Raw genomic sequence first — 22,098 nt, forward strand, 5'->3', positions numbered from 1 at the left:
CCTGGGACTCCAGTAGAGAAGAGAACTGGATCCTGTCAGTGGTCCTCTGACCTTTCTATGCATGCAGTGGCACATGAATACGAACGAGCATGTGTCCGCTCACACAAGTAAATAGTTTAAAAAGGTACCTCTGAGAACTTTTTTTGAACACCACCAAAAGGGTTTTTTTAATTGTTGCTGATTTGTTTTCTGTGGTATTAGGGGTTGAACCTGGAGCCTTGTGTATGTTATGCAAATGTTCTGTCACTGGGCTACATCCCTAGTCCTACCAAGGAGAGGTTTGCAAATCGTTAGATGCTTTAGATGTCTAATGGGTACTAGGAAGTCACACATGACAACAGCAAGCAACAACAGAGGAAAAGTTACTGCGAGTCCTTAATGGAGGGGCAGCTCTGAAGTCCATGGGATGGGTGGGGATCCCCTTATGTGGCCCTCAGCCTCCTTGTCATCTGAGGTTTTGTGTTACAGGTCAGACACTTCGACAGCCCCTACCTGTTGTACCATGAGAAAATCAAAACTAGCCGGGTGTTTATCCGGGACTGCAGCATGGTGTCTGTGTACCCCCTAGTCTTGTTCGGGGGAGGTCAAGTGAATGTGCAGCTTCAGAGAGGGGCATTCGTTGTCTCCTTGGATGACGGCTGGATCCGGTTTGTGGCCGCTTCCCATCAGGTAAAGGAGCAGCTGATCTGTTTAAAGGCTTGGGTCGTGAAGAGCTCTGGAATATGAAATGAACAACATTCTTTCAGGACCAAGAATAACAGAACTACTGGGCAGGAAGCATGAAACCAACATGAAGCAGAGAAGGGCCTAATAATAGTGGCAGGGTAGGGACACCTGGGATGGTTAGAACTGATACACAGGGTTGAGTCAGAGACTCAAGTAGATTGACGGCTGAGGCGAGATGATCCCTGTGAGTTTGAGGACAACCAGAGTTACACAGCAAAACCTTGCTTCAATAATAAAAACAAACAGTAGACTCTACAAAGAGAGGGTACTGGACCCTCCTTAGTGAGACACAGCTATGCAAAATAAGTCAATAAAAATCACCCTGATCTTACCGTTATCATGAAAGAAAAAGAGTGATCAGATTATACCTCATTGGTAGGCCTTGGGTTTAATCTCCAGAACCACAAAAATAAAGCAATAAATAAATAAATAAATAAATAAGAAACGAACTATATATATCAGTAGTCCCAGCCACCCAGGAAACTAAGGCAAGAGGATCACTCAAGCCACATACTTAAGACTACAAATACTTAAGACTTCCTAGTCTTGGGCAATTTAGTAAGACCTTATCTTTTAAAAAAAATGAAAATATACTTCAGAGGTAGCTCATGCAACATAAGGCTTTAGATATAATCCCTGGTACTTAAAACAAACAAACAAAAAATAACCCCCTAATACATTTTATTTAACCTAATATACCCAGCATGTTTTAGTTTCAATATGTAATCAATATAAAAAGCTACTGAGTTATTTTACTTCTCTTTGTATATTAAGTCTTTAAAGGCCGGGCGGTGGTGGCACACACCTTTAATCCCAGCACTTGGGAGGCAGAGGCAGGTAGATTTCTGAGTTCGAGGCTGGCCTGGTCTACAGAGTGAGTTCTAGGACAGCCAGGGCTACACAGAGAAACCCTGTCTCAAAAAAACAAACAAACAAAAATTCTTTAAAGTCCAGTGTGCATTTACACTCTTTAGCACATCTCAGTTTGAACCAGGGACATTTCATATGTTCATTAAATAACCACGTGTGGCCAGTAGCGGTCCTAAGCCAAGGGGCCAGGCAAGGCTGGTTTGGTGCAGCAGCTGGATGATAAAGGCTAGCTCTCCTTGTGTGAGCAAGATGGCTGCCAGAGATCCTGGCTTCACAACTGTACAACATGACATCCTGAAAGAAGAGAAATCCTCATGCCTAGAGGCTTCATCAAAGCTTCCCTCTTAATGTGTGGTAGTGGCATATGCTTAGCATCTAACACTTGCAGGTTGAGGTGGGTGGTTCACTTTGAATTTGTGGCTATCCTAGGATACATAGTGAAACCCAACTTAAAAAAAAAAAAAAACCTTTGCATCATATAATCCCAGGATAGGATGAATCAGAAGTTCTTGCCCAGCTTCGGCTACACAGCAAGTATGAGGGCAGCCTGAGCTCTGTAAGATCTTGTCTTGAAAGCTAAAAACAAAAACCTGAATACGGACTGGTGAGATGGCTTAGCAGGGAGATGCTTGCTGCTAATCCTGACAGAGTTCAAGCTCAAACCTACTTGGTAGGAGGAGAAAACTAACTTCCTCAGGTTGTCTGACTCTCACGTGCATGTTGTGGCCCAAATGCACACACAAATATACCAAATAAAACAAAACATGCAAATATACGGTTTTTTAAAAGCTCTCACTGGGGCTGGAGCAATAGCTCAGTGGTTAAGAGAACTGGCTTTTCTTCCAGAGGACCAGAGTTCAGTTCCCACCACCACTATGGCAGCTCACAACTGTCTATAACTCCAGTTCCAGGGAACCAACACCTGCACACAGATGTATATGCAGACAAAACACCAATTCATTCAAAAGTAAAATAAGGAAATTAACAAACATTAAAATAAATAAATAAATAAATAAATAAATAAATAAATAAAAGCTTCCACTTACACCTGGACTCCTGGAATCCCAGCACGCAGGCACAGGGGCTGGGAAGCTGTCTGTGAGTTCGAGGCCAGTCTGGGCTACAGTGTGAGACTGTCTCAAAAGCCCAACAAGGCTGGAGAGGTGACATCAGTAAAGCCCTTTCTGTAGGAGCATGAGGGCCTGAATTCACATTCCCACGCACATGTCCATGTATGGGCACATGCAAACACACACACACACAGACAAACACAGTCAGCAAGCTATACTGTGGAAAATACTTAAATACTTAAAAATACTTAAATAATACACTCCTTAAAATAATGAGACCTGGCAATACATGCTGTGATTCCAGCACTCACAGGCTGAGGCAAGAAGATAGAAGTTTCAGACTAGCCTGACTGAATAGCAAGAGCTTATCTCTAAATAAATAATAAATAGACGTGATAGAGATAAGCACTAAATGGATATATTTATAATTGGCCTCAGTAGTATGTTAGAATGAAACTGTGTTGTAGGCCGGGCAGTGGTGGCACACGCCTTTAATTCCAGCACTTGGGAGGCAGAGGCAGGCGGATTTCTGAGTTTGAGGTCAGCCTGGTCTACAGAGTGAGTTCCAGGACAGTCAGGGCTACACAGAGAAACCCTGTCTCGAAAAACCAAAAAAAAAAAGAAAAGAAAAGAAAGAAACTGTGTTGTAAAATCCTGTCAGAGGTCTTAAGCCATGACAGTCATAGTGGGGTGCCTTGCTATGGAGACCTCCCACCACTAATGCTGAGTTCCCGTGGCAGGTGGCCGAACTGGTGAAGGAACTGCGCTGTGAGCTTGACCAGCTCCTCCAGGATAAAATTAAAAACCCAAGCATGGACCTGTGTACCTGTCCTAGAGGGTCCCGGATTATCAGCATGATTGTGAAGCTTATCACCACACAGTGAAGACTGGGCCTGGGCTGCCTGTTCTTCCCCTCGGTTCCCATGCAAGGCACAGGAGCACTCCTACCTCCCACGGAAGACTGACCTGGGGCTGCCCCTGGAGCGCAGAGCCCAGGCCCCACAACCCAAGGGACAGTCTCCATACTGGTGTTTCTGAAGATGTGGGGACACTCCCAGCACAATTTGGAGTGTCAGTGGTAGGACAGTCTAAAACCCAACTTGTCTTTTTGTGACTGTACAGAACTGAATGCAATTCACCTCATAACTCAAAACTGAATGTTTAATACAATTCTGTCTTAATGTATGTATTCTTTTCCTCCTATTTTTTATTATGCATTGTCTACACTTAATCGATGATTCTTTTCTCTTGTTTTTTACTGAGCATGAGGAGAAATGTTTGGTTTGGCTTTCCCCATCATAATAAAGGCTTACCTGAGAGAACTCAAATGAGAGGAAGAAAGAAATCATGTGAGTAAAAAAAATAAAACTCTCATTTTAGACCTGGTGTGGAGTAATGTGATTTGTTGGGGATTTTTATTTTTATTTGTAAAAGATTAGGGTTTTAAAAAGAAAAATAAAAGTAAAATCCTGTCTTCAAAAGAGAGAAATTAGTAAGTTAATTAGTTCTGAGGGTACTACAATGCAAGCTGGTCTCCTCCACAATACCCCTATTAAAAGGAGAACAACCCTCAGGGTTTCACTCTGCTGGTACATTTAAGAATCTGTGCTCCGGGTGGGGGCGACTCAGCAGTTAGAGCACTTGCTGCTCCTCCAGATGACCTGAGTTGAGTTACCTGTGTCTCATGGCTCACAACTTCCTATAACTCCGGCCTCCCCACACACCAGACACCTCAGTGAAGGATGTATTAGTTTAGGTAAGGTTTTAGGAACTCTAGGCTCATTACAGAATGGATAAACCTAAACCCCTTAAAAGAAACAGAGAACCAACTGTATTATTGCTCCAAATAACTTTTTTAAAAAAAATTGATTGATTGATTGATTGATTGATTGACTGATTGATTGAATGTAAGTACACCGTCACTGACTTCAGACACACTGGAAGAGGGCATTGGGTCCCATTACACATGGCTGTGAGCCGCCATGTGTTGCTGGGAATTGAACTCAGGACCTGGAAGAACAGTCAGTGCTGCTGAGCCATCTCTCCAGCCCCCAAATAAATGTTTAAAGATCTAGTTTTACTATTTCCGTTATGTTTATGGGAGGAGATACATAAAAGTGCAGATGCCCTCAGAGGCCGAAACCACCGGATCCCTGGAGCTGGAGTTACCGTGATTACACTGGGAACCGAACTTGGGTCTTTGGCAAAACTGGTTGGTATTCTGTGTGTTTTGTCTTTGTTTTTCAAGACATGGCTTCTCTGTGTTCCTGGCTTTCCTAGAACTCGATTTGTAGACAAGGCTAGATCTTCTCAGAGAATCATGTGCCTCTGCTTCCTGAGTGCTGGGTTTAAAGGTATGAACCACCACTGCCTGTCCCAAAGTATACACTTTTTTGTTGTTGTTATTGTTGTTTGGTTTTTTTTGTTTGTTTGTTTTTGTTTTTCGAGACAGGGTTTCTCTGTGTAGCCCTGGCTGTCCTGGAACTCACTGGGTAGACCAGGCTGGCCTTGAACTCAGAAATCCGCCTGCCTCTGCCTCCCAAGTGCTAGGATTAAAGGCGAACTATACACTTTTAATTGAGCTGTCTCTCCAGCCCAGATTTCTGGGTGGGGGGATGGGGGTGTTGACAATTTTAAACTTGGTGAGAACTGTCTGTCAAAGTAGACCACTTTAACACAGGTTTGGTCCAGCTAGGAGGTAGTCACAACAAATCCTCCTACCAAGAGCACTAGAATTTCTTTCTGCTCTAGAAGCCAGACCTTGGACTGACCACTTCCAGCACACATATCCATAAATTCTATCATGCTGTAGCTGGGTCTGAATGTGCAAATAGTTGGAAAACCTTCACTTAAAGCATTAAGTAAGAAGAAACCCTGGGCCTGAGCCATGGCTCAGTGGTTAAAAGCAATGGCAGCCCTTGCAATAGGGTTCTACTTCTAGCTGGTTCTACACATAGCAGTTTCAAGGGGACCTGGCACCTCTTCTGACCTCTGAGGCACACAGTACACAGACATACATGCACACAAAACACTTATACATGCAAAATAAAACTTTTTCAAAAAGAAAAGAAAAACCCCACCCCAGGCTGACAAGATCAGTCAGTGGGTAAAGACCCTTGTGGCCAAGCCTGACAATATGAGTTCAATTCCCAAGGCCCACGTGATGGAAAGCCAGAATTGACCCTACAGACTGTCTTCTGACCTCCATAGGTGGCACATGTGTACATACACAGAATTAAATAGAAAATTTCGAAAACCACCTATAGAGCTAGTTCTTTAAAACTCATCAAATTATGAAGTAAAAAGTAAAAGCCAGGTGATGGCACATGCCTTTAATCCCAGCACTCAGGAGGCAAAGGTACAGATCTCTGAGTTCAAAGGCAGTGTGGTCTACAGAGTGAGTTCCAGACAGCCAAAGCTACAGAGAAAAAACCCTGTCTTAAAAAAAACAATCAGAAGTAAAAAAAAAAAAAAAATTCACAATGGAATTATGAAATGATTACTTGTTTGCAGTTAAAATATCAGAATGTAGTATTGTATTTTGAAGTAAAATTAGATTTCTTTCTTTCTTTCTTTTTTTTTTTTTTTTTTTTTTGGTTTTTTGAGACAGGGTTTCTCTGTGTAGCCCTGGCTGTCCTGGAACTCACTCTGTAGACCAGGCTGGCCTCGAACTCAGAAATCTGCCTGCTTCTGCCTCCCAAGTGCTGGGATTAAAGGCATGCGCCACCACTGCCTGTCTTAAATTAGATTTCTAAGCTCGATGACCAGCACTTAATGTAAGTTTACAGAGAGACTGATAAATGGCTCCTTTAAATATGTTTCCTGCAATCTAGCTAGAGAAATAGAGTACTTTATAATTAGTTTGCAGGGACACTTTGTATTTGGTCTGAGATAGTCTAAGTAAACAAGAACAGCTTACCATTCTGACAGATGGAGTCATCACATGATAACACTTCTTGAGTTCCATCCATCCTATATAGAATGCATATTAATTAGAATTTTTAAAGATTTATTTATTTTATGTATATAAGTACTTTATCTGCATGTACACCTCATGCCAGAAGGCATCAGATCACATTGTAGATGGTTGTGAGCCACCATGTGGTTGCTGGGAATTGAACTCAGGACTTCTGGAAGAGCAGCTGGTGCTTTCAACCATTGAGTCATCTCTCCAGCCCTACTTAGGTGTTTTGTTTTGTTTTTTATTGAGGAGAAGAATGAGAACGGAGGTAACAAGTCTTACACTAAAGAGACTGAATTTGCTTTCCTCCTTGAGTTCCTTATCTATTTCAACTTGCTCCCTGACAAGTAACAGATTTTAATCTCTATGCTTTCTTTCTATAACTGAGTGGTTTAATTTGAATAATATGTCTAAGTACAGCATGTAGATCTGAGTCATGCGGAAAATGTCAGCTCCTTTTAAACATGTTCCTAAAATGTCAGAAAATAAGATTTTGCAAAGTACTTTGTAAAATTAAAACACAAAAACATACATGGTTGAGAGGCTGGGGAGGGAGCTGTCAGTGAAGCGCTTGATGCACTGACCTGAGCTCACCACAGAAAAAGCAGGTACAGTGGCAGGCTAGTGTGTGTCTCTCTCAGGGCTGGGTGCTGAGGGTGGCTGCTGGAGAGGAAGACCCCTGGAACTTGCTGCCAAGCCAGCTTAGCCAAACTGGTGAGCTCCAGGTTCAGTGAAAGACTGTCTCAAAAAACAAGGGGGAGGCTGGCAAGATAGCTCAGTGGGTAAAGCGATTGTTACCATGCCTGACGTTTGACCTCCAGTCTCCAAGTGGAAGAACCCGTCCTCCAACTTTCACACACAAGCTGTGGTGCACAGATGCTAAATAGTAAATAAATAAATAAATAAATATAATATAAAATTTGTTAAGGTGAAGAGCAACCAAAGAAGACACTGAAGGTCTATTCCTAGCAGGCACGTGTACATAGCCACACACACATGCACACACACACACACACACAAAGAGGGACAGGGGAGTAGGGAAAAGAGTGGCACTGGGATCAAGGGTATGATTTTCCTCAGGCTGGGTCTGTAGGGACTATGCTGTGATATATTCTCTTAATTTCTAGATATAAAGGGGACCCTCTGGGGTTATCTTGTGTCACCCATAAATAACAGCTCCATCACACGGCTGTTACCTGAACCCCTCAGGTAGATGCTGCTTTTTCCTCTTAAATCATACTGAAATTAATCATAAATCTTGGAGTGTATTTTTCTCCATATTCAAGGCAGAAACTACTTACAAAATTTAGCCAATTAATAAAATACAAAAGTAGCTATTGTTTTCAGAAGTTAGATCTCACATCTCCTGGACCCCATGCCTAGGGTAAGCCTCAGACTTGAGTGCTAGCATCTTGACCATGAGCCTGTGTCAATGAGTACTTGAGTGCTCAGAGGGCAGAGTGCCCAGATGGAAACAGACGAGAGAATGTTCTAGTCACAGTAATAGCTTCAGACTGTTCCAGGGTGGTAGACTTCTTCCATATCTTTTGGTCTCCTCCCACCTCTGGGTTGGGGAAATTGGGTTTTGTTTGTTTTGCAGGGCTGGGATCTGAATCCAAGTCTTTGCCCATGCTAGGCAAGGACTCTACCACTGTGATGTATTCCTGGCCCTGACTTTGTTTCGTTTTTTAGACATGGTCTCACTATGTGGTCCAGGCAGGTATGGACGTTGGTGGGGGCCAGGCATGCGGGGCAGAGGTCAACATCAGGATTCTCTATTGCTCTCTACCCTATTTCTGAAGACAGGTTCTCACACTGAACCTGGAACTTAAGTTGTCTATACTGGCTTGCCATCAAGCTCAGATCTACCTACCTATCTCCTCCCCACCCAGCACTGAGGTGACATATGCACAAGCTTGGCTTTTTACATGGGTGCTGGGGATTCAAACTCAGGTCCCTATGCTTCTGTGGCAAGTACTTTACCTCCTGCCCCATCTCTCCAAGCCCTCTTAGTATTATAGATGTAACACCACAGTGTGGATAACAGCCATGATGAGTCACTAGGTGGTGGAACTTCTTGCTACTTCTAAACTATCCCCCAGTAAGACAGACACTGTACTTGCAGTGGTTTGATTAGAGTGGCTCATCCCTAGTCACTGTTCAATTGCTGAGAAGAGACACCGTGACCATGGCAACTCTTTACCCTTATAAAAGAAAGCATTTAATTGGGGCTTGGTTTCAAAGGTTTAGTTCATTATCATCATGGTGGGTGGGGTGGCAGCATGTAGGCAGACATGGTGCTGCGGAAGGAGCTGAAAGTTCTACATCTGGATCTGAAGGCAGCAGGAAGAGAGAGACATACTGGGCCTGGCTTAGACTTTTGAAACTTCAGAGTGCACCCTTAGTGACACACCCCTTCCAACAAGCTCATACCTCCCAAGCCTTTCCAAGAAGTTTCACTCCCTGATGACCAAACATTCAAACTTACGAGCTTATGGAAGCCATTCTCAAAGCACTATCGCCGTCACAGGCTCACATATGTGGACCCTTAGTCACCAGAGAGTGGAACTCTTTTTTTTTTGGGGGGGGGGGAGGTGGGGGGGTACTGGAGTGATGGCTCAGTGGTTAAGAGCACTGACTGCTCTTCCAGAGTTCAATCCCCAGCAACCACACGGTGGCTCACAGCCATCTGTAATGGGATTCGATGCCCTCTTCTGGTGTGTCTGAAGACAGCGACAGTGTACACTGTTTTAAATAATAAATCTTAAAAAGAAAGAAAGGAAGAAAGAAAGAAAGAAAGGAAGGAAGGAAGGAAGGAAGGAAGGAAGGAAGGAAGGAAGGAAGGAGAAGGGGTTTGAATGGGGGAGGGGAGGAGAAGCCACCTGCTCAATCTTATAACTACAATGAGGGATGAAGAACAGGGCTTAAAATGATGTTTAAATACTACAAAAATATTGATAAATATGGGATAATAATATAAAACAAACGTTTCATTAAGCAACACTGCAAACCGTGTGGTTTTGTTTGTTTCTGTTTGTTCTTTAAGTCAGGCATGTTATACAGTCCTGCAAGGCTAGCCTTGGTAGATGAAAGCAGGACAATCAGGAGTGCTAGACCATCCTTAACTCTATCATAAGAGTGAACAGCTTTACAACAACAAAAAGGCAAGAAAAATGACAGGAAACGCACTTACTGCTACCTCTTTCCTTAGCTTTACTGAAACGATGGTAGTGGTTCATTTTTCTTCCACGTTGAGTAAAGGTGCATCATAGAGATTACCCATGCATGTCTTCCTTCTGCTTTGAAGCAGTCCAAATGACTCACTTGAACCTGAAATTCCACTTTGAATAAGCTTTTCTTCATTCCGTCCTTGGACTTCAGATGTATTAGACACCAGACATGGTGGCACATGCCTGAATACACCTTCTAGACAAAATCTAGGAGTTACAATGTTTCCACTTATTTACTTTGTGTGCTTGTGCCCACGTGCCCCCCGTGCTGGAGTGAGTGGGATCATGACTGACACATTTTACTGAGATATTCCATGCCTTGTAGGATACTGGGCCATGAGTGTCCTTGCACTTTCTTTCAGCTATGACAACCAACTAGGGGACAAAATTACCACCAGTTGAGATGCTTAAAATCAAGTTTTAAGCATACCAAATACTACATTTTGGAGGCTAGCAAGATGACTCAGCTGATAAAGCAAGACTGCAGACTTGAGTTTAATTCTCAGCACCTACATGGTTAAGAAAGAACTGATTCCCAAAGGTTGTAGACAAGACATTATCCAGTCCAAATGTTAGTATTGCCAAGGGAAAGAAAACTATTTAAACAGAAATAAGGAACCGTTTATAAAGTATAATAGCTTATTATTCCAATAAAAATTGTACCAATAGACATATCTAAAAATGCAAACATCTTAGAATACTATTTGTCCTCTGACTTACACACACACACATACACACACAGGCATGTGCACAAATCAATATAATAATAAGCATGTACTAGTTGAGTAAGTTGCTAAGTATAGAAGTGTAAAGACCAAGAAATGATAGGTATAAACAGGGAAAGGCCATGTGTAGATGGAGAACAATTTAAAAACATGATCTCTCAGTTCTGATCTTTTTTTAAAATCACATATTTTAAAAATGTGAAGGCATGGTTTGTGTATGATTGCTGAGACTATCACTGCCAAAGTCAAGGGTATTACTCTTAGGCCCACATTACGATGTGTAAAACTCACACACACCCTTATCTAATCTCCATGCTAATTGAACAAAATCCAATCTAGTAGACTTTGGCTAATATGTAAAACCTAAAGTGAAAGTTTAATTTCTAGGCTCAGTAACTCTTCTCTCCCAAAGTTTGCTGGAAAAATCCATTGGTTTCAGGGGTTGTTTATTCATAAGATTGCCAAGAAGAATGGCAAAGTGTGGAGTGCTCCTTGGAAGACAGGCATCAAAACAAACCAGGAGGCCGCTCCATGACGGGTACTAAGGGATGAACTCACACAATAAGGAAACTAGCAGACTAGACCCAGAACAAAGGTAGTCAGATGTTTCTGCGCCCTCCTGTATGAAGTTCACCTATTCAACAGCATACTTAGACTGCAGCCGCCCCATTATTTCTACATAATCTTCACACCACCTTTTCCTACAGTGAGCGTGGCTAAGGAGAGACTGACACTTGCCAAAGTATACCACAGCAGTATCCTGAAACCCACAGTGGGCTGCAGAAATGCCTCCCATGTGTGCTTTGAACTTCATTTAAACAACCTATTTAATCAGGTGCGGAAGGTCAGTTAACATGCTAGACATTCAGAGCACAGAGATAAACAAGGGCACAGGACAGATAGGACGCTTTCTCAGATACAATCAATCTGGGACCTAGCCTACCCACATACAGAATGTCTCGGTAGCCCAAGAATGGATACCTATCTATTGAAACTGAAGGGAAAGAAACTGGGGATAACATTTGAAATGTAAATAAATAAAATAACCAATTTTTTTTTAAAAGAAAGAAAGAAAGGAAGGAAGGAAGGAAGGAAGGAAGGAAGGAAGGAAGGAAGGAAGAGGAAAGGAACTAAAGGCATCAGGTTTCCTAATTCTGCTTTTCCACCCTCAGACCTATGGATAGAGAGCACTGTGGTTTGTCTAGCATGCAAGAGGCCTTGGGTTCGATCCTCAAGGAGCTGAGGCAGGAGGATTGTTGTAAGTCTGAAGTCAGGCTGGACTACATTGCAAGTACCAGGCCTCCCTGGGAAACAGAGAAAGGGCCTATCTGAAAAACTAAAGTAAATAAAAAACCAGAATAAGACTTGTACGCAGAAAAAAAAAAAAAAAAAAAAAGCCGGGTGGTGGTGCACGCCTTTAATCCCAGCACTTGGGAGGCAGAGGCAGGTGGATTTCTGAGTTCGAGGCCAGCCTGTCTACAGAGTGAGTTCCAGGACAGCCCGGGCTATACAGAGAAACCTTGTCTCGAAACAAAACAAAAAACAAAACAAAGAGAAAAAAGAAAAGAGAAAGACTTGTACGCAGAAAACTACAAAGCTCTGTAGTCCTCAAGACTTCTACATGGGCGTACTTTAACAACTGCTGGATGGCCAGGCACACCCTTTAATCCCAGCACTCTGGAGGCAGAGGCAGGCGGAGCTCTGAGTTCAAAGCCAGGACTATAGAATGAGTTCGAGGCCAGCCAGTGCTACATAGAGAAACTGGCTCAAAGAAAAAAACAACAACAAAAAACAACAAACCAAATGCTGGGAAGGATGTGGAGACTTTAAAGCCGTCACATGACGCTCATGGAGTATAAAATGGAGCAGTCATACTGAAGCTTGACCATTCCTCCTCTTATAAACATGAATTAGATAGTAATCCTTAGCACAAACTAGCACTCCACAATCTCTTTCAAATATCATACATTTCCATCGATACTCTTGAAGTTAACAGTTGACTGTGAGGGCTTTAAGTTCTCATTAACAATTTTACTTTTGGGCTGGAGAGATGGCTCAGTGGTTAAGAGCACTGACTGCACTTCCAGAGGTCCTGAGTTCAAATCCCAGCACCCACATGGTGGCTCACAACCATGTGTAATGAGATCTGATGCCCTCTTCTGGTGTGTCTGAAGACAGCTACAGTGTACTCATATATAATTAAATAAATAAATCTTTAAAAAAAAACAATTTTACTTTTACATGTATCCACTGGGGATGGAGTGCTTGCAGGAAACCACCTCTTGCTTCCACACTGTGGAACTCAGGCTCTCAGGCTTAGTTACTAGCATGCCCCCTTACTTGCTGAGCCGCCTCGTCAGCTCCAATAATTCAAAAAACTTGGGGAAAAAAAATTGGTTTCAGGTACAATGTCTCTAAGAAACTACAGAGATGTTTAGGAAATCAGATAAACACTGTATGGGAAAAGAAGTTACTACAAACTTTGCCTCTAAAGCAATTTTTAAAAATCTCAAAGGCTGGCCTTTAATCCCAGCACTTGGGAGACAGAGGCAAGCTGATCCCTGTGAGTTGGAGGCCAGCCTGGTCTACATAGTGAGTTCCACCATAGCTTGAGCTACATAGTGAGACATATATACATACATATATACATATATACATAGTATGTATATATGATGTGTGCATGTTAGACCAGGTGCCTACACAGGCCAGTATCAAATATCCCAGGAACTAGTTACACTTGGCTGTGTGTCAAATGATGTGGGTGCTGGGAATCAAACTCGGGTCCTCAGGAAGAGCAGTGTGTGCTCTTCCCACTGAGTCATCTCTCCAGCCCAAGTCTTGTTTTTTTCTAAAGTATTCCTGATGCCACATTCAAAGACAGCCCTGGCTGCCATCCAGAAGCAACAGTAAACAGAACCAGCTTTGGGAAAGGCTGCCTCTGCAGAACTCCAACCATTGCCCCTGAGGGAGGGTCGGGAACAGGTAAGATAACCTCTCTGGGCCCATCTTAGCTGAGGCAGTGGCAGAAACTCCCTTCACAGCCAGTTTCCATGGCAGAGAGGATCACTTCCCCTCTCCAACATTCGGGGTTTTTTTGTGGGCAAATTGTTTAAACAGTCAAAGGGTTCAGTTGCCAAGAAACAGCATGTTTCCAACAGAACACCTTGACAGCAAATCTATCTACCAATACTGATGCCCCAGGATCTGTCCCTGAGCCAAGGCCAAGCCCTGAGTGAGGTTGTGTCTAATTTCCTATGTGGCTTATTCCTTTTCAAGGGTGTCACCTATCAGAACCATTTCCACAAGCACGTCAGCTATTTTGTATTCTGTTTCCCCTATTAAATTTCTAAAGAGTCTTAGACACTGAACTTTACTTTTAGAATCATGGTGCTTACAGCTGTGAAGGAGAGCTAAATGTAGTGACCCACAAGTGTAATCCCAGCACTCAGAGGGCTGAGGCAGGGGACTTCGAGGTCAAAGGAAGGTCAAAATCAGCCAGGGTTATAGAGTAAACACCTATCTCAAACACTCTCGCACCCAAACACACACACACACTCACACACACACACAACTGTATGGCAGTGGCTAATGCCTTTAATCCCAGTGCTCAGGAGACAGATGGGTCTCTGAGTTTGAGGCCAGGCTGGTCTACAGAGCAAGTTCCAGGACAGCCCGGGCTACACAAAGAGACCCTGTTGGAGTGGGTGGAGTCTGCACACCTAGGGCTGTTAGAAATGGATTCTTGACTGGGTAACGGTACATGTTTGAGGCTGAAGCAACAGGATCACTGAGTTCTAGAGCTGCTTTGGTTGCAAAAGAAGATACAGGGCTAGAGAGACTGTTCAGTGGTTAAGAGTACTGCTCTTGCAGAGGACCCCAATTCAGGAACCAGCATTGACAGTGAGCAGCTCACAACCACCTGCAACCCCAGTGCAAGTGGGACTGACATTCATTCTTGGTATGTGCACACATGGTATAAATTCACAGACAATATACATATATAATACATATATATATATATATATATATAAAATAAATCTTTTTTCCCCCTCAAGCAAAGGAGGGCATGGTGGTGCATGCCTTTAAATCCCAGCACTCAGGAAGCAGAAGTAGGTGGGTCTTGGTAAGACCAGCCTGAGCTCCAGGATAGCCTAAGCTACATAATGAGATCCTGTCTCAAAAAAAATTAAAATAAATAAATAAATAAATTTACCAACAGCTAAAATCTTCAACTTTAATATACTCTATTTTTAGTCAACTTTGAGTCACTAAAATGAACTAACTTCCTGAAACAGGCTATTCATGAAGAGAAACTGTTAACTCGATGCCGTATGTATAGAACCATGAGAGGTGCGCGGCAGAAGTCCAGGGGGCTTTCCACAAAGGCGGGTCCCAACAACTCGAGAAAGTCCAAGGGGGTTCCAAGGGCTGGAAGCTTTGGCAACAGCAGGCCCCAATAATACGAGAAGTCCGTGGGTTCCAAGAGTTTTATTGTTCATGGCATGTGATAGATGGTCTGCACCCCCCAGTTTAAGCCAGGGGGTGGCTGGCTTAAATAGGGAGGGGAAAAAGAAGAGGGGCTGGGAAAAGAAATAACTTAATTTAGCTATGGCCCCACCCTCTAGGTAACTCATGAATATGGAAATCTCTCGAGGCTGAAGCCTGTAGTCACGCCCTCTCTAGCCAAACGTGACCACAAGGTGCAGATCAAATGGAGATCACAACACGGGTCAGGAGCCTGGATTCTGGGAGCACAGCAGAATAAATGCCTGTCCTTCACAGGCAATGGACACCTGTTGGGTCTCTGGGCTATTTGCAGCCAGCGCTTCTACCAAAACCAGCCATCCTATCACGGTCCTACATAGAACAGTAAGTACCATTTTGGTCAGGGCTGGAGCATGTTCACAAAAAGCTTTTTCTTTCCTAAAATATACATCATAGTAGTATAAGAGCTTACACTATCAAACAGGAAATCTTTCCTGTGGCGGTCTGAATAGAAATGGTTCCCATAGACTCATGTGTTTAAAAGTCTAGGAGTGGCATTAGTAGGTGTGGCCTTGCTGGAGCAGGTGACACCTTATTGAAGGAAATATGTCACTGGGAGATCGGGCTCCCATGTTCTATGTTCACATTATGCTCAGTGTGGCAAACGTCTCCCCTTGCTGCCTGTAGATCAAGATGTAGAACTCTCAGCTCCTTCTCCAGTGTCATGTCTGTTACAGTCATGTTTCCCAATATGACCATAATGGACTAAACCTCTGAAACTATAAGCCAGTCTCAATTAAACATCTTCCTTTATAAGAGTTGCCATGGTTATGATATCTGTTCATAACACTTCCTTAGGGCATACCTTCAATGACCTAAAGACCCCCCATGTCTTGTCTCTATCAGCCTCTCTCTTTTAATTAATGATTTGTTTTTATTTTGTGTGCATTGGTGTTTTTCCTGCATGCATGTCTGTAGGACCATATCAGATGGCCTGGAACTGAAGTTACAGACAGTTGTGAGCTATCATGTGGGTGCTGGGAATTGAACCTAGGTCCTTTGGAACAACAGCCAGCACTCCTAACTGCTGAGTCATCTGTCCAGTCCTAAGTCTCATCTCTTAGAGTTAGAAGTTCCCATCACAAGAACCGAGGGGTGCAGAAGCCAAAGCCAAACTACAGTTTACTCAAATTGAAAAGCTGTTGTTGAGTCAACCTCAAAGACCAACTTCTTTTGTTGTTTTTGTTTTGTTTTTTTTTTTCAAGACAGGGTTTCTCTGTGTTGCTTTGGCTGTTCTGGAACTTGCTCTGTAGACAATGTTGGCTTTAAACTCAGAGATTTGCCTGCCTCTACCTCCCAAGTGCTGGGATTAAAGGACTGCACCACCACCACCCAGATTACCAACATTTTAAGAACAGAAATATGAGCTGGGCAGTGGTGTCGCACGCCTTTAGTCCCAGCACTTGGGAGGCAGAGGCAGGCGGATTTCTGAGTTCAAGGCCAGCCTGGTCTACAGAGTGAGTTCCAGGACAGCCAGAACTATACAGAGAGACCCTGTCTCGAAAAAAAAAACAACAAAAACAAAACAAAAGAACAGAAATATGATTAGTCCAAAGAACCTGAGACTGATTTTACTCTAATATCTTATATTGAAATTTATAAATTTATTTCACATTGTTACACCCATTCAAAACACATTCTTGTCTCACAAAAAGGGTAACTTATCTTAAATCACACACAAGAAAAGCTCCTTCCAACTCTGACTTCCCTGTGCTGTCTTCAGTGCAAGGACTGCCGCTCTTGTGTCCTCACATCCCAAAGACCCAGCATTCGTGATCTGCTCATCTGATCTGACCTGAACAGACCTGGAAATATGCACACACGCATATAACCCTCATGTGAAGTCTTGTAATAGAATCAACTTACATTTGAAGAATTTAATACAAAACCAGTGAAGTCAGCGTGTGCATAGTGCTTGGCCTCTCACTGGGAAGCTGAAAGATGTCCTTGAATAAGATCCTGAATTCGGGACAGAATGATCTCATTAGAGCTGCTGCAATTTTCTGGAGCATATGGTGGGTCTATAGTCAGAACCCCAGCCACACAGAGAGTCCTTTGTGCATCTCCCTGCTCAGTGACAGGGATGTGGTTCTTCTCAAGCCATTTCTTTATACTAGTCTTCTTCCTTTCCAGATCCTCAGGGCTGTATCCTTCACAATCTCCAGATGTGAATAAATGCATCAGCTTCTCTCTCACTCTGTGGTCCCCTGCACTCACAGTTTCCACAGTCTGCACAGAATGTCCCATAATTCCAGTCACAGACAGTCTGCCATCTTCAAGGAAGTTCACGAGGACAATGCTTTAAAGACAAAGTAAGTTCAGAGCAGATTTGTAAAAGAAAAATCTTAAGAACTAGGAAGAAGAAACGGAATAAGAGCATCATCAACAACTCTGGTCCCTTCAACAAGAGGGAACAACTATCCCTCGGGAAGACTAGTCATCTCATCACCAAATGCTTTTATTTGTTCCACAAGCATTCACTGAGATCCTAAACATCTACCATTTTGCCTAGCTAAGCATTATAGGACACAGCTAACGTAGTGCCTCAAGAGCAGACGCGCTGGGGTTGAAATGTAGTTCAATGATAGAGTGCATGCTTAGCATGGAACTGGGTTTGCTCTCCAGCTCCAAAGATTAAAAACAAAAAAGTCATAAATGCCTTAAATACATATAAGACAAAGTATATATTTAATTGTAGGATTAAAAAACAAAAACAGGGCTTCAAAAGAGCTCAACAAAGCACTGTATTAAAGAGTGAACCTCGATCCCTATCACGTTTGGAGTAGCAGGCCACTTGGAATTCCAGGATGTAGAAAGCAGACAGAAGATCCTTAGAGCAAGGTGGCTGGTTAGACTAGGCATACTGGCAAGCTCTGGGTTCAAGTGAGAAACCCTGCTTCATTATACAAGGTGGAGAGTGACTAAGGAAGCCGCCTGACATCGGTCTCAGGCTTCATGCATATATGTGCATGCTTAACTGGACATACCTCGCATGGATATGCACATATACATGTGATATACCACACAGACATAAACCAGTTAAAAAAATAAACAAGTGCATATACCACATACACATAAGCCAATTAAAAAATAAACTTTAAAGCTAAATACACCAAAGTAGACCAAAGAAAACAACAAAACACAAAAGTAAAGAAATTAAAAAATTAAAACTTAAAAAAAAAGTAAAATTCAGAAGATCATCAAACCCAAAGCTGTTCTTTTTTTTTTTTTTTTTTTTTGTTTTTGTTTTTCGAGACAGGGTTTCTCTGTGTAGTCCTGGCTGTCCTGGAACTCACTCTGTAGACCAGGCTGGCCTCGAACTCAGAAATCCGCCTGCCTCTGCCTCCCAAATGCTGGGATTAAAGGCGTGCGCCACCACCGCCCGGCTGTTCTTTTTTTTTGTTGTTTTTCAAGACAGGGTTTCTCTGTATAGCTCTGGCTGTCGTGAAACTCATTCTGTAAACCAGGCTGGCCTAAAACTCACAGAGATCCACCTGCCTCTACATCCCGAGTAGTGGGACTAAAGGTGTCTGTTACAACACTCAGCCCAAGGTTGTTCTTTGAGAAAAAAAAGAAACAAAACTCACAAACCTCAGGCAAGATAGAAGGGACACAATACTAGGAATATAGCAGCACCATTTAAAAATACTGTGAACAATCTTATGGCAATTTTTTCTGAAATTTGGAAAACTTCCATGACAGGCTTAGCGGCAAAGGCTGTAATCCCAGCAAGTCTTAAGGCTGAAGCAGGAGGATCACAAACTCAAGGCCTGTCTGGGCAACTTGGTGAGAACCCTACCATTTTGGTTTTCTTTCTTTCCTTCTTTTGAGACACTGTGTAGCTCTGCCTGGCTTGAAACTCCATATGTAGACCAGGATAGTCTAAAAGGACAGAGATAGTCCTGCCTCTGCCTCCTGCATGCTGGGATTAAAAGCTTGGCCCCCGCTCCTTTCATATCACTTGCCATCTGTCTTAAATGTGGATGATTTCTAATAGGACAGTTATAGTCACTACAGAGTACCCACCCATCACTACGCTTCCCCGAAAGTTAACATCGCACATACTGATGGTATTTTTGTCCAAACTAAGAGTTCGCATTAACCAAGCCACAGATGTTATTTATTTAGCTTTATGAGTTTCCCACTGACGGCCTTTTTTCTGTTCTAGGATTCAACCAAGATCCTACTTCCTACAATCTTGAGAGTTTTGAAAAGTAGTAGTGAGGTGTTAGGTAGAATGTCTTAACTTTTGGTTCATGTGGAGCTTTCTCATAAACAGGCCAAGAATTATTAGGCTTTTGAGAAGAGTAGCGCAGAAGTGAAATTCTTTTTTGGATTTTGAAAATAAGGTCTACTTGTAGGAAACTATGTATTTTATTGAAGATCTGAGTATTTGTAATCATAAATGGAATTAGTTTAATAGCTTTCTTTTTTAAATCCAGTCTTCAACTTTTGATATCAAAATTATACAAGCTTCAGCATGGTGTGATGGCTCATGCCTGTCATCACAGTGCCTATGAGGCTAAGGTAGGAGGATCGTGAGTCTGAGGCCATTTCAAGCTAAGTGCAGAGACTGGGAGAGGGGCTATTACATAATCTTCCATAGTGCTATAAAAATGTAGTAAGATTACAAATGCTTAGTACTTCAATAAAGTATAGAATTTGCCAATAAACAGTGTGGGCATTGTCTCCCCTTGACATCTATGTATCTTTAGCCCTTTTCTTACTGTCTGAGACAAGTTCTCACAATTGGATATGGTGGAGATAGAAGGAGCAGGAGTAGGTGTTTATCCTTAGCTACAGAATGAACTTGAGGCCAGTCTGAGTTCTATGAGACTTATTTAATTAAAAAAAAAAAAAAAAGTTGCGTGTGGTGTCCTAGCATTCAGGAAGAAGCAGATGAACCAGAAGCTTTTTTTTTGGTTTTTGGTTTTTCAAGACAGGGTTTCTCTTTATAGCCTGGGCTGTCCTGGAACTCACTCTGTACATCAGGCTGGCCTCGAACTCAGAAATCTGCCTGCCTCTGCCTCCCAAGTGCTGGGATTAAAGGCATGCGCCACCACTGCCCGGCCGATGAACCAGAAGCTTAATGCCAACTTTGAATATATAGTCAGACAGGTCAGCCTGGGCTACAGGAGACCCTCTGAAAGAATAATTGAAGAGGGGAGAATTTCTATTTCCTATTCCTATAACTGTGTCTGGTTTGCTATAGTGTTCCACAGTAAAAACAGCAGTGAGGCTCAAGAGCAATTCTTATGTGTGAATAACCAGCCTTTCATTGGTCTGCCTTCTTATCTTGGCTATCCAGGCCAGTACATACGGTTGTCATTTCAGGAAAGTATACTCACTTGGCGGAGACTGGGTCTGTAGTTAGAAGCCATCCTTTATACTCCTTCTCACTGGCTATCACTCTTACTTCTTTATAAACGTAATCTTCCCATTCTAGGGGGCTTTTCTTCATCCATTCGCTCATGGTTACCAGCTGGCTAGATCTAGAACCATTACCAATTTGGGTTAATCACTATGTATATTCCACACAAGCAAATGTCTTAACCTGCCCCGGCCTGCAGAGACCCTAGGGAAGGGGGCGAAAGAATGAAGGGACAAGAGACACAAGGAATGAGAGCAAGTCTGAGGTTCTGATCAAGCTCTGAAACTTTAATTTCGGGTGCAGGTTATAAAGACACAGCAAACCAGGAAGTTTGGGTGAGGGTCATTGCTTACGGCTATTCCACTATTGAATGCTTATTGCCCTAGACCATCCCACTGTAATAACCAGCTCCCAGGAAATGCCAGACGTTCTTTACGTTCCTGGGGCCAGAGACCTGTGAACGTCCTTTCTTAACCTTGCACTGACTAGGCTTTCTAGAACAGCAGGTAACTTCCTGAGTAGTACAGCAGGTAGTTTCCTGGGTTTGGCTCCCGACATTAACCCCTAATCGCCATTCAGCGAAAAGTCTGTAATTTGCCTGAAATTAACAAGTTTCTTAATGCAAGTAAGCACTGATACATTAAGCCAGTCTTACTCACACCTACAGTCCTACCTACTAGTACCACTGAGACCAGCCTGGTAACATAGTGTGCCGTCTCAGGCCTCAAAAGGAACAAGAAGCAAAAAGCCCATTTGGAGTATAAGAAACTGATACTATGTCTGGAGAATTCTTGAGAATGTTTTGTTTACTACATCCGGGAGGGGGTTATTTATAATTCAGATTGAGCTATGGTAATAGCGAATGGCCGCAGGTGCAATTCTGAAACTGCTGTGGCATGTCTATTTCCACCCTCGGCTCCCAATTCTGGATACCGCTTTCAACCTGGCTTTGAACTCTGGCCCATAGATGATACTCAAACTCTTCGGCTCCGCTTTCCTCAGATAAAAGGATTTCGCCCTAAACCCCTTATAGACATAACTGCTGCGGAGTTCTCGGATTCCCACCTACTCTTTCCAGATGATTCTCCGCGGGGTTTGCGCCAATTTTCGCTGAGAACGCGCCAGCGAAGTTCTAGAGCTCGAGGACTCCTGCCCTGAGGCTGCCACACCCAGAGCTGTGAGCAATCCAGGGAAACGCTGCAGAGACGCCTAACTACCTTAAAGTATTGCTCACGCGCTACCAAGCCGTCTTGAGTCGGCCCGCCTGAGCCCAGCATGCTTTGCTCCTGACGTCATTTCCTTCCCCCAGAATCCTCCTCTCTGTAGTTCTTTTGTCTCCGTTCTTGCAGGGGTTGGAGTCACCTGCACCGCAGGTTGTGTACAAGGAACTGTGAGTTCTCCCGGCCACTGTAAATATCTCAAGAAATCGTTGTAAGAGGAAAATGTTCCTCAAAGCTTTTTAAGTGGGGTATGAAAATGCTCTTTTGCTCTAGATTCAACACAAAGCTCTCTGGGTAAATCTTAAGGCTCTAGGAGCCGAGGTGAATGGCATGAATTCTTGTTTAGCTCGTTTTGGGGGCGGTTAAAATGCGTACGCCTT

At 43.0% G+C, this 22,098-nt stretch overlaps 2 protein-coding genes across 6 annotated transcripts in view; one reads left to right on the top strand and one right to left on the bottom strand.

Annotated features, from left to right (window-relative positions):
• Positions 1-4,052, top strand: part of Dhx57 (DExH-box helicase 57) — a 51,568-nt gene extending 47,516 nt beyond the window's left edge. The window contains exons 23-24 of the mRNA XM_028765125.1: positions 469-669; positions 3,407-4,052. Of these exons, the coding sequence (XP_028620958.1) occupies positions 469-669; positions 3,407-3,550 (345 nt within the window). The 3' untranslated portion in view covers positions 3,551-4,052. The remainder of the gene's footprint in view (positions 1-468; positions 670-3,406) is intronic.
• Positions 447-21,757, bottom strand: Gemin6 (gem nuclear organelle associated protein 6). Of its 5 annotated transcripts, XR_003711098.1 has the most exons (5): positions 21,568-21,757; positions 20,476-20,619; positions 16,994-17,426; positions 6,586-6,638; positions 447-715 (listed from the first exon to the last, which is right to left on the bottom strand). XR_003711098.1 is itself a non-coding variant. In XM_028765122.1 (3 exons), exons 2-3 carry the CDS (start codon positions 20,598-20,600, stop codon positions 17,051-17,053), a joined length of 501 nt encoding a protein of 166 aa, XP_028620955.1. In that variant the 5' UTR covers positions 20,601-20,619; positions 21,568-21,757; the 3' UTR covers positions 16,712-17,050. The 5 variants fall into 5 exon arrangements, 3 of the variants coding, with proteins under 3 accessions (XP_028620955.1, XP_028620956.1, XP_028620957.1); XR_003711099.1 differs by lacking the exon at positions 6,586-6,638 and having other exon boundaries at positions 703-715; XM_028765122.1 differs by lacking the exons at positions 447-715; positions 6,586-6,638 and having other exon boundaries at positions 16,712-17,426.
• Between the last annotated feature and the right edge of the window lie 341 nt (positions 21,758-22,098).

The sequence above is a fragment of the Grammomys surdaster genome, unplaced genomic scaffold (genome assembly GCF_004785775.1).
Source record: "Grammomys surdaster isolate TR1022 unplaced genomic scaffold, NIH_TR_1.0 149, whole genome shotgun sequence".
Taxonomy (NCBI): domain Eukaryota; kingdom Metazoa; phylum Chordata; class Mammalia; order Rodentia; family Muridae; genus Grammomys; species Grammomys surdaster.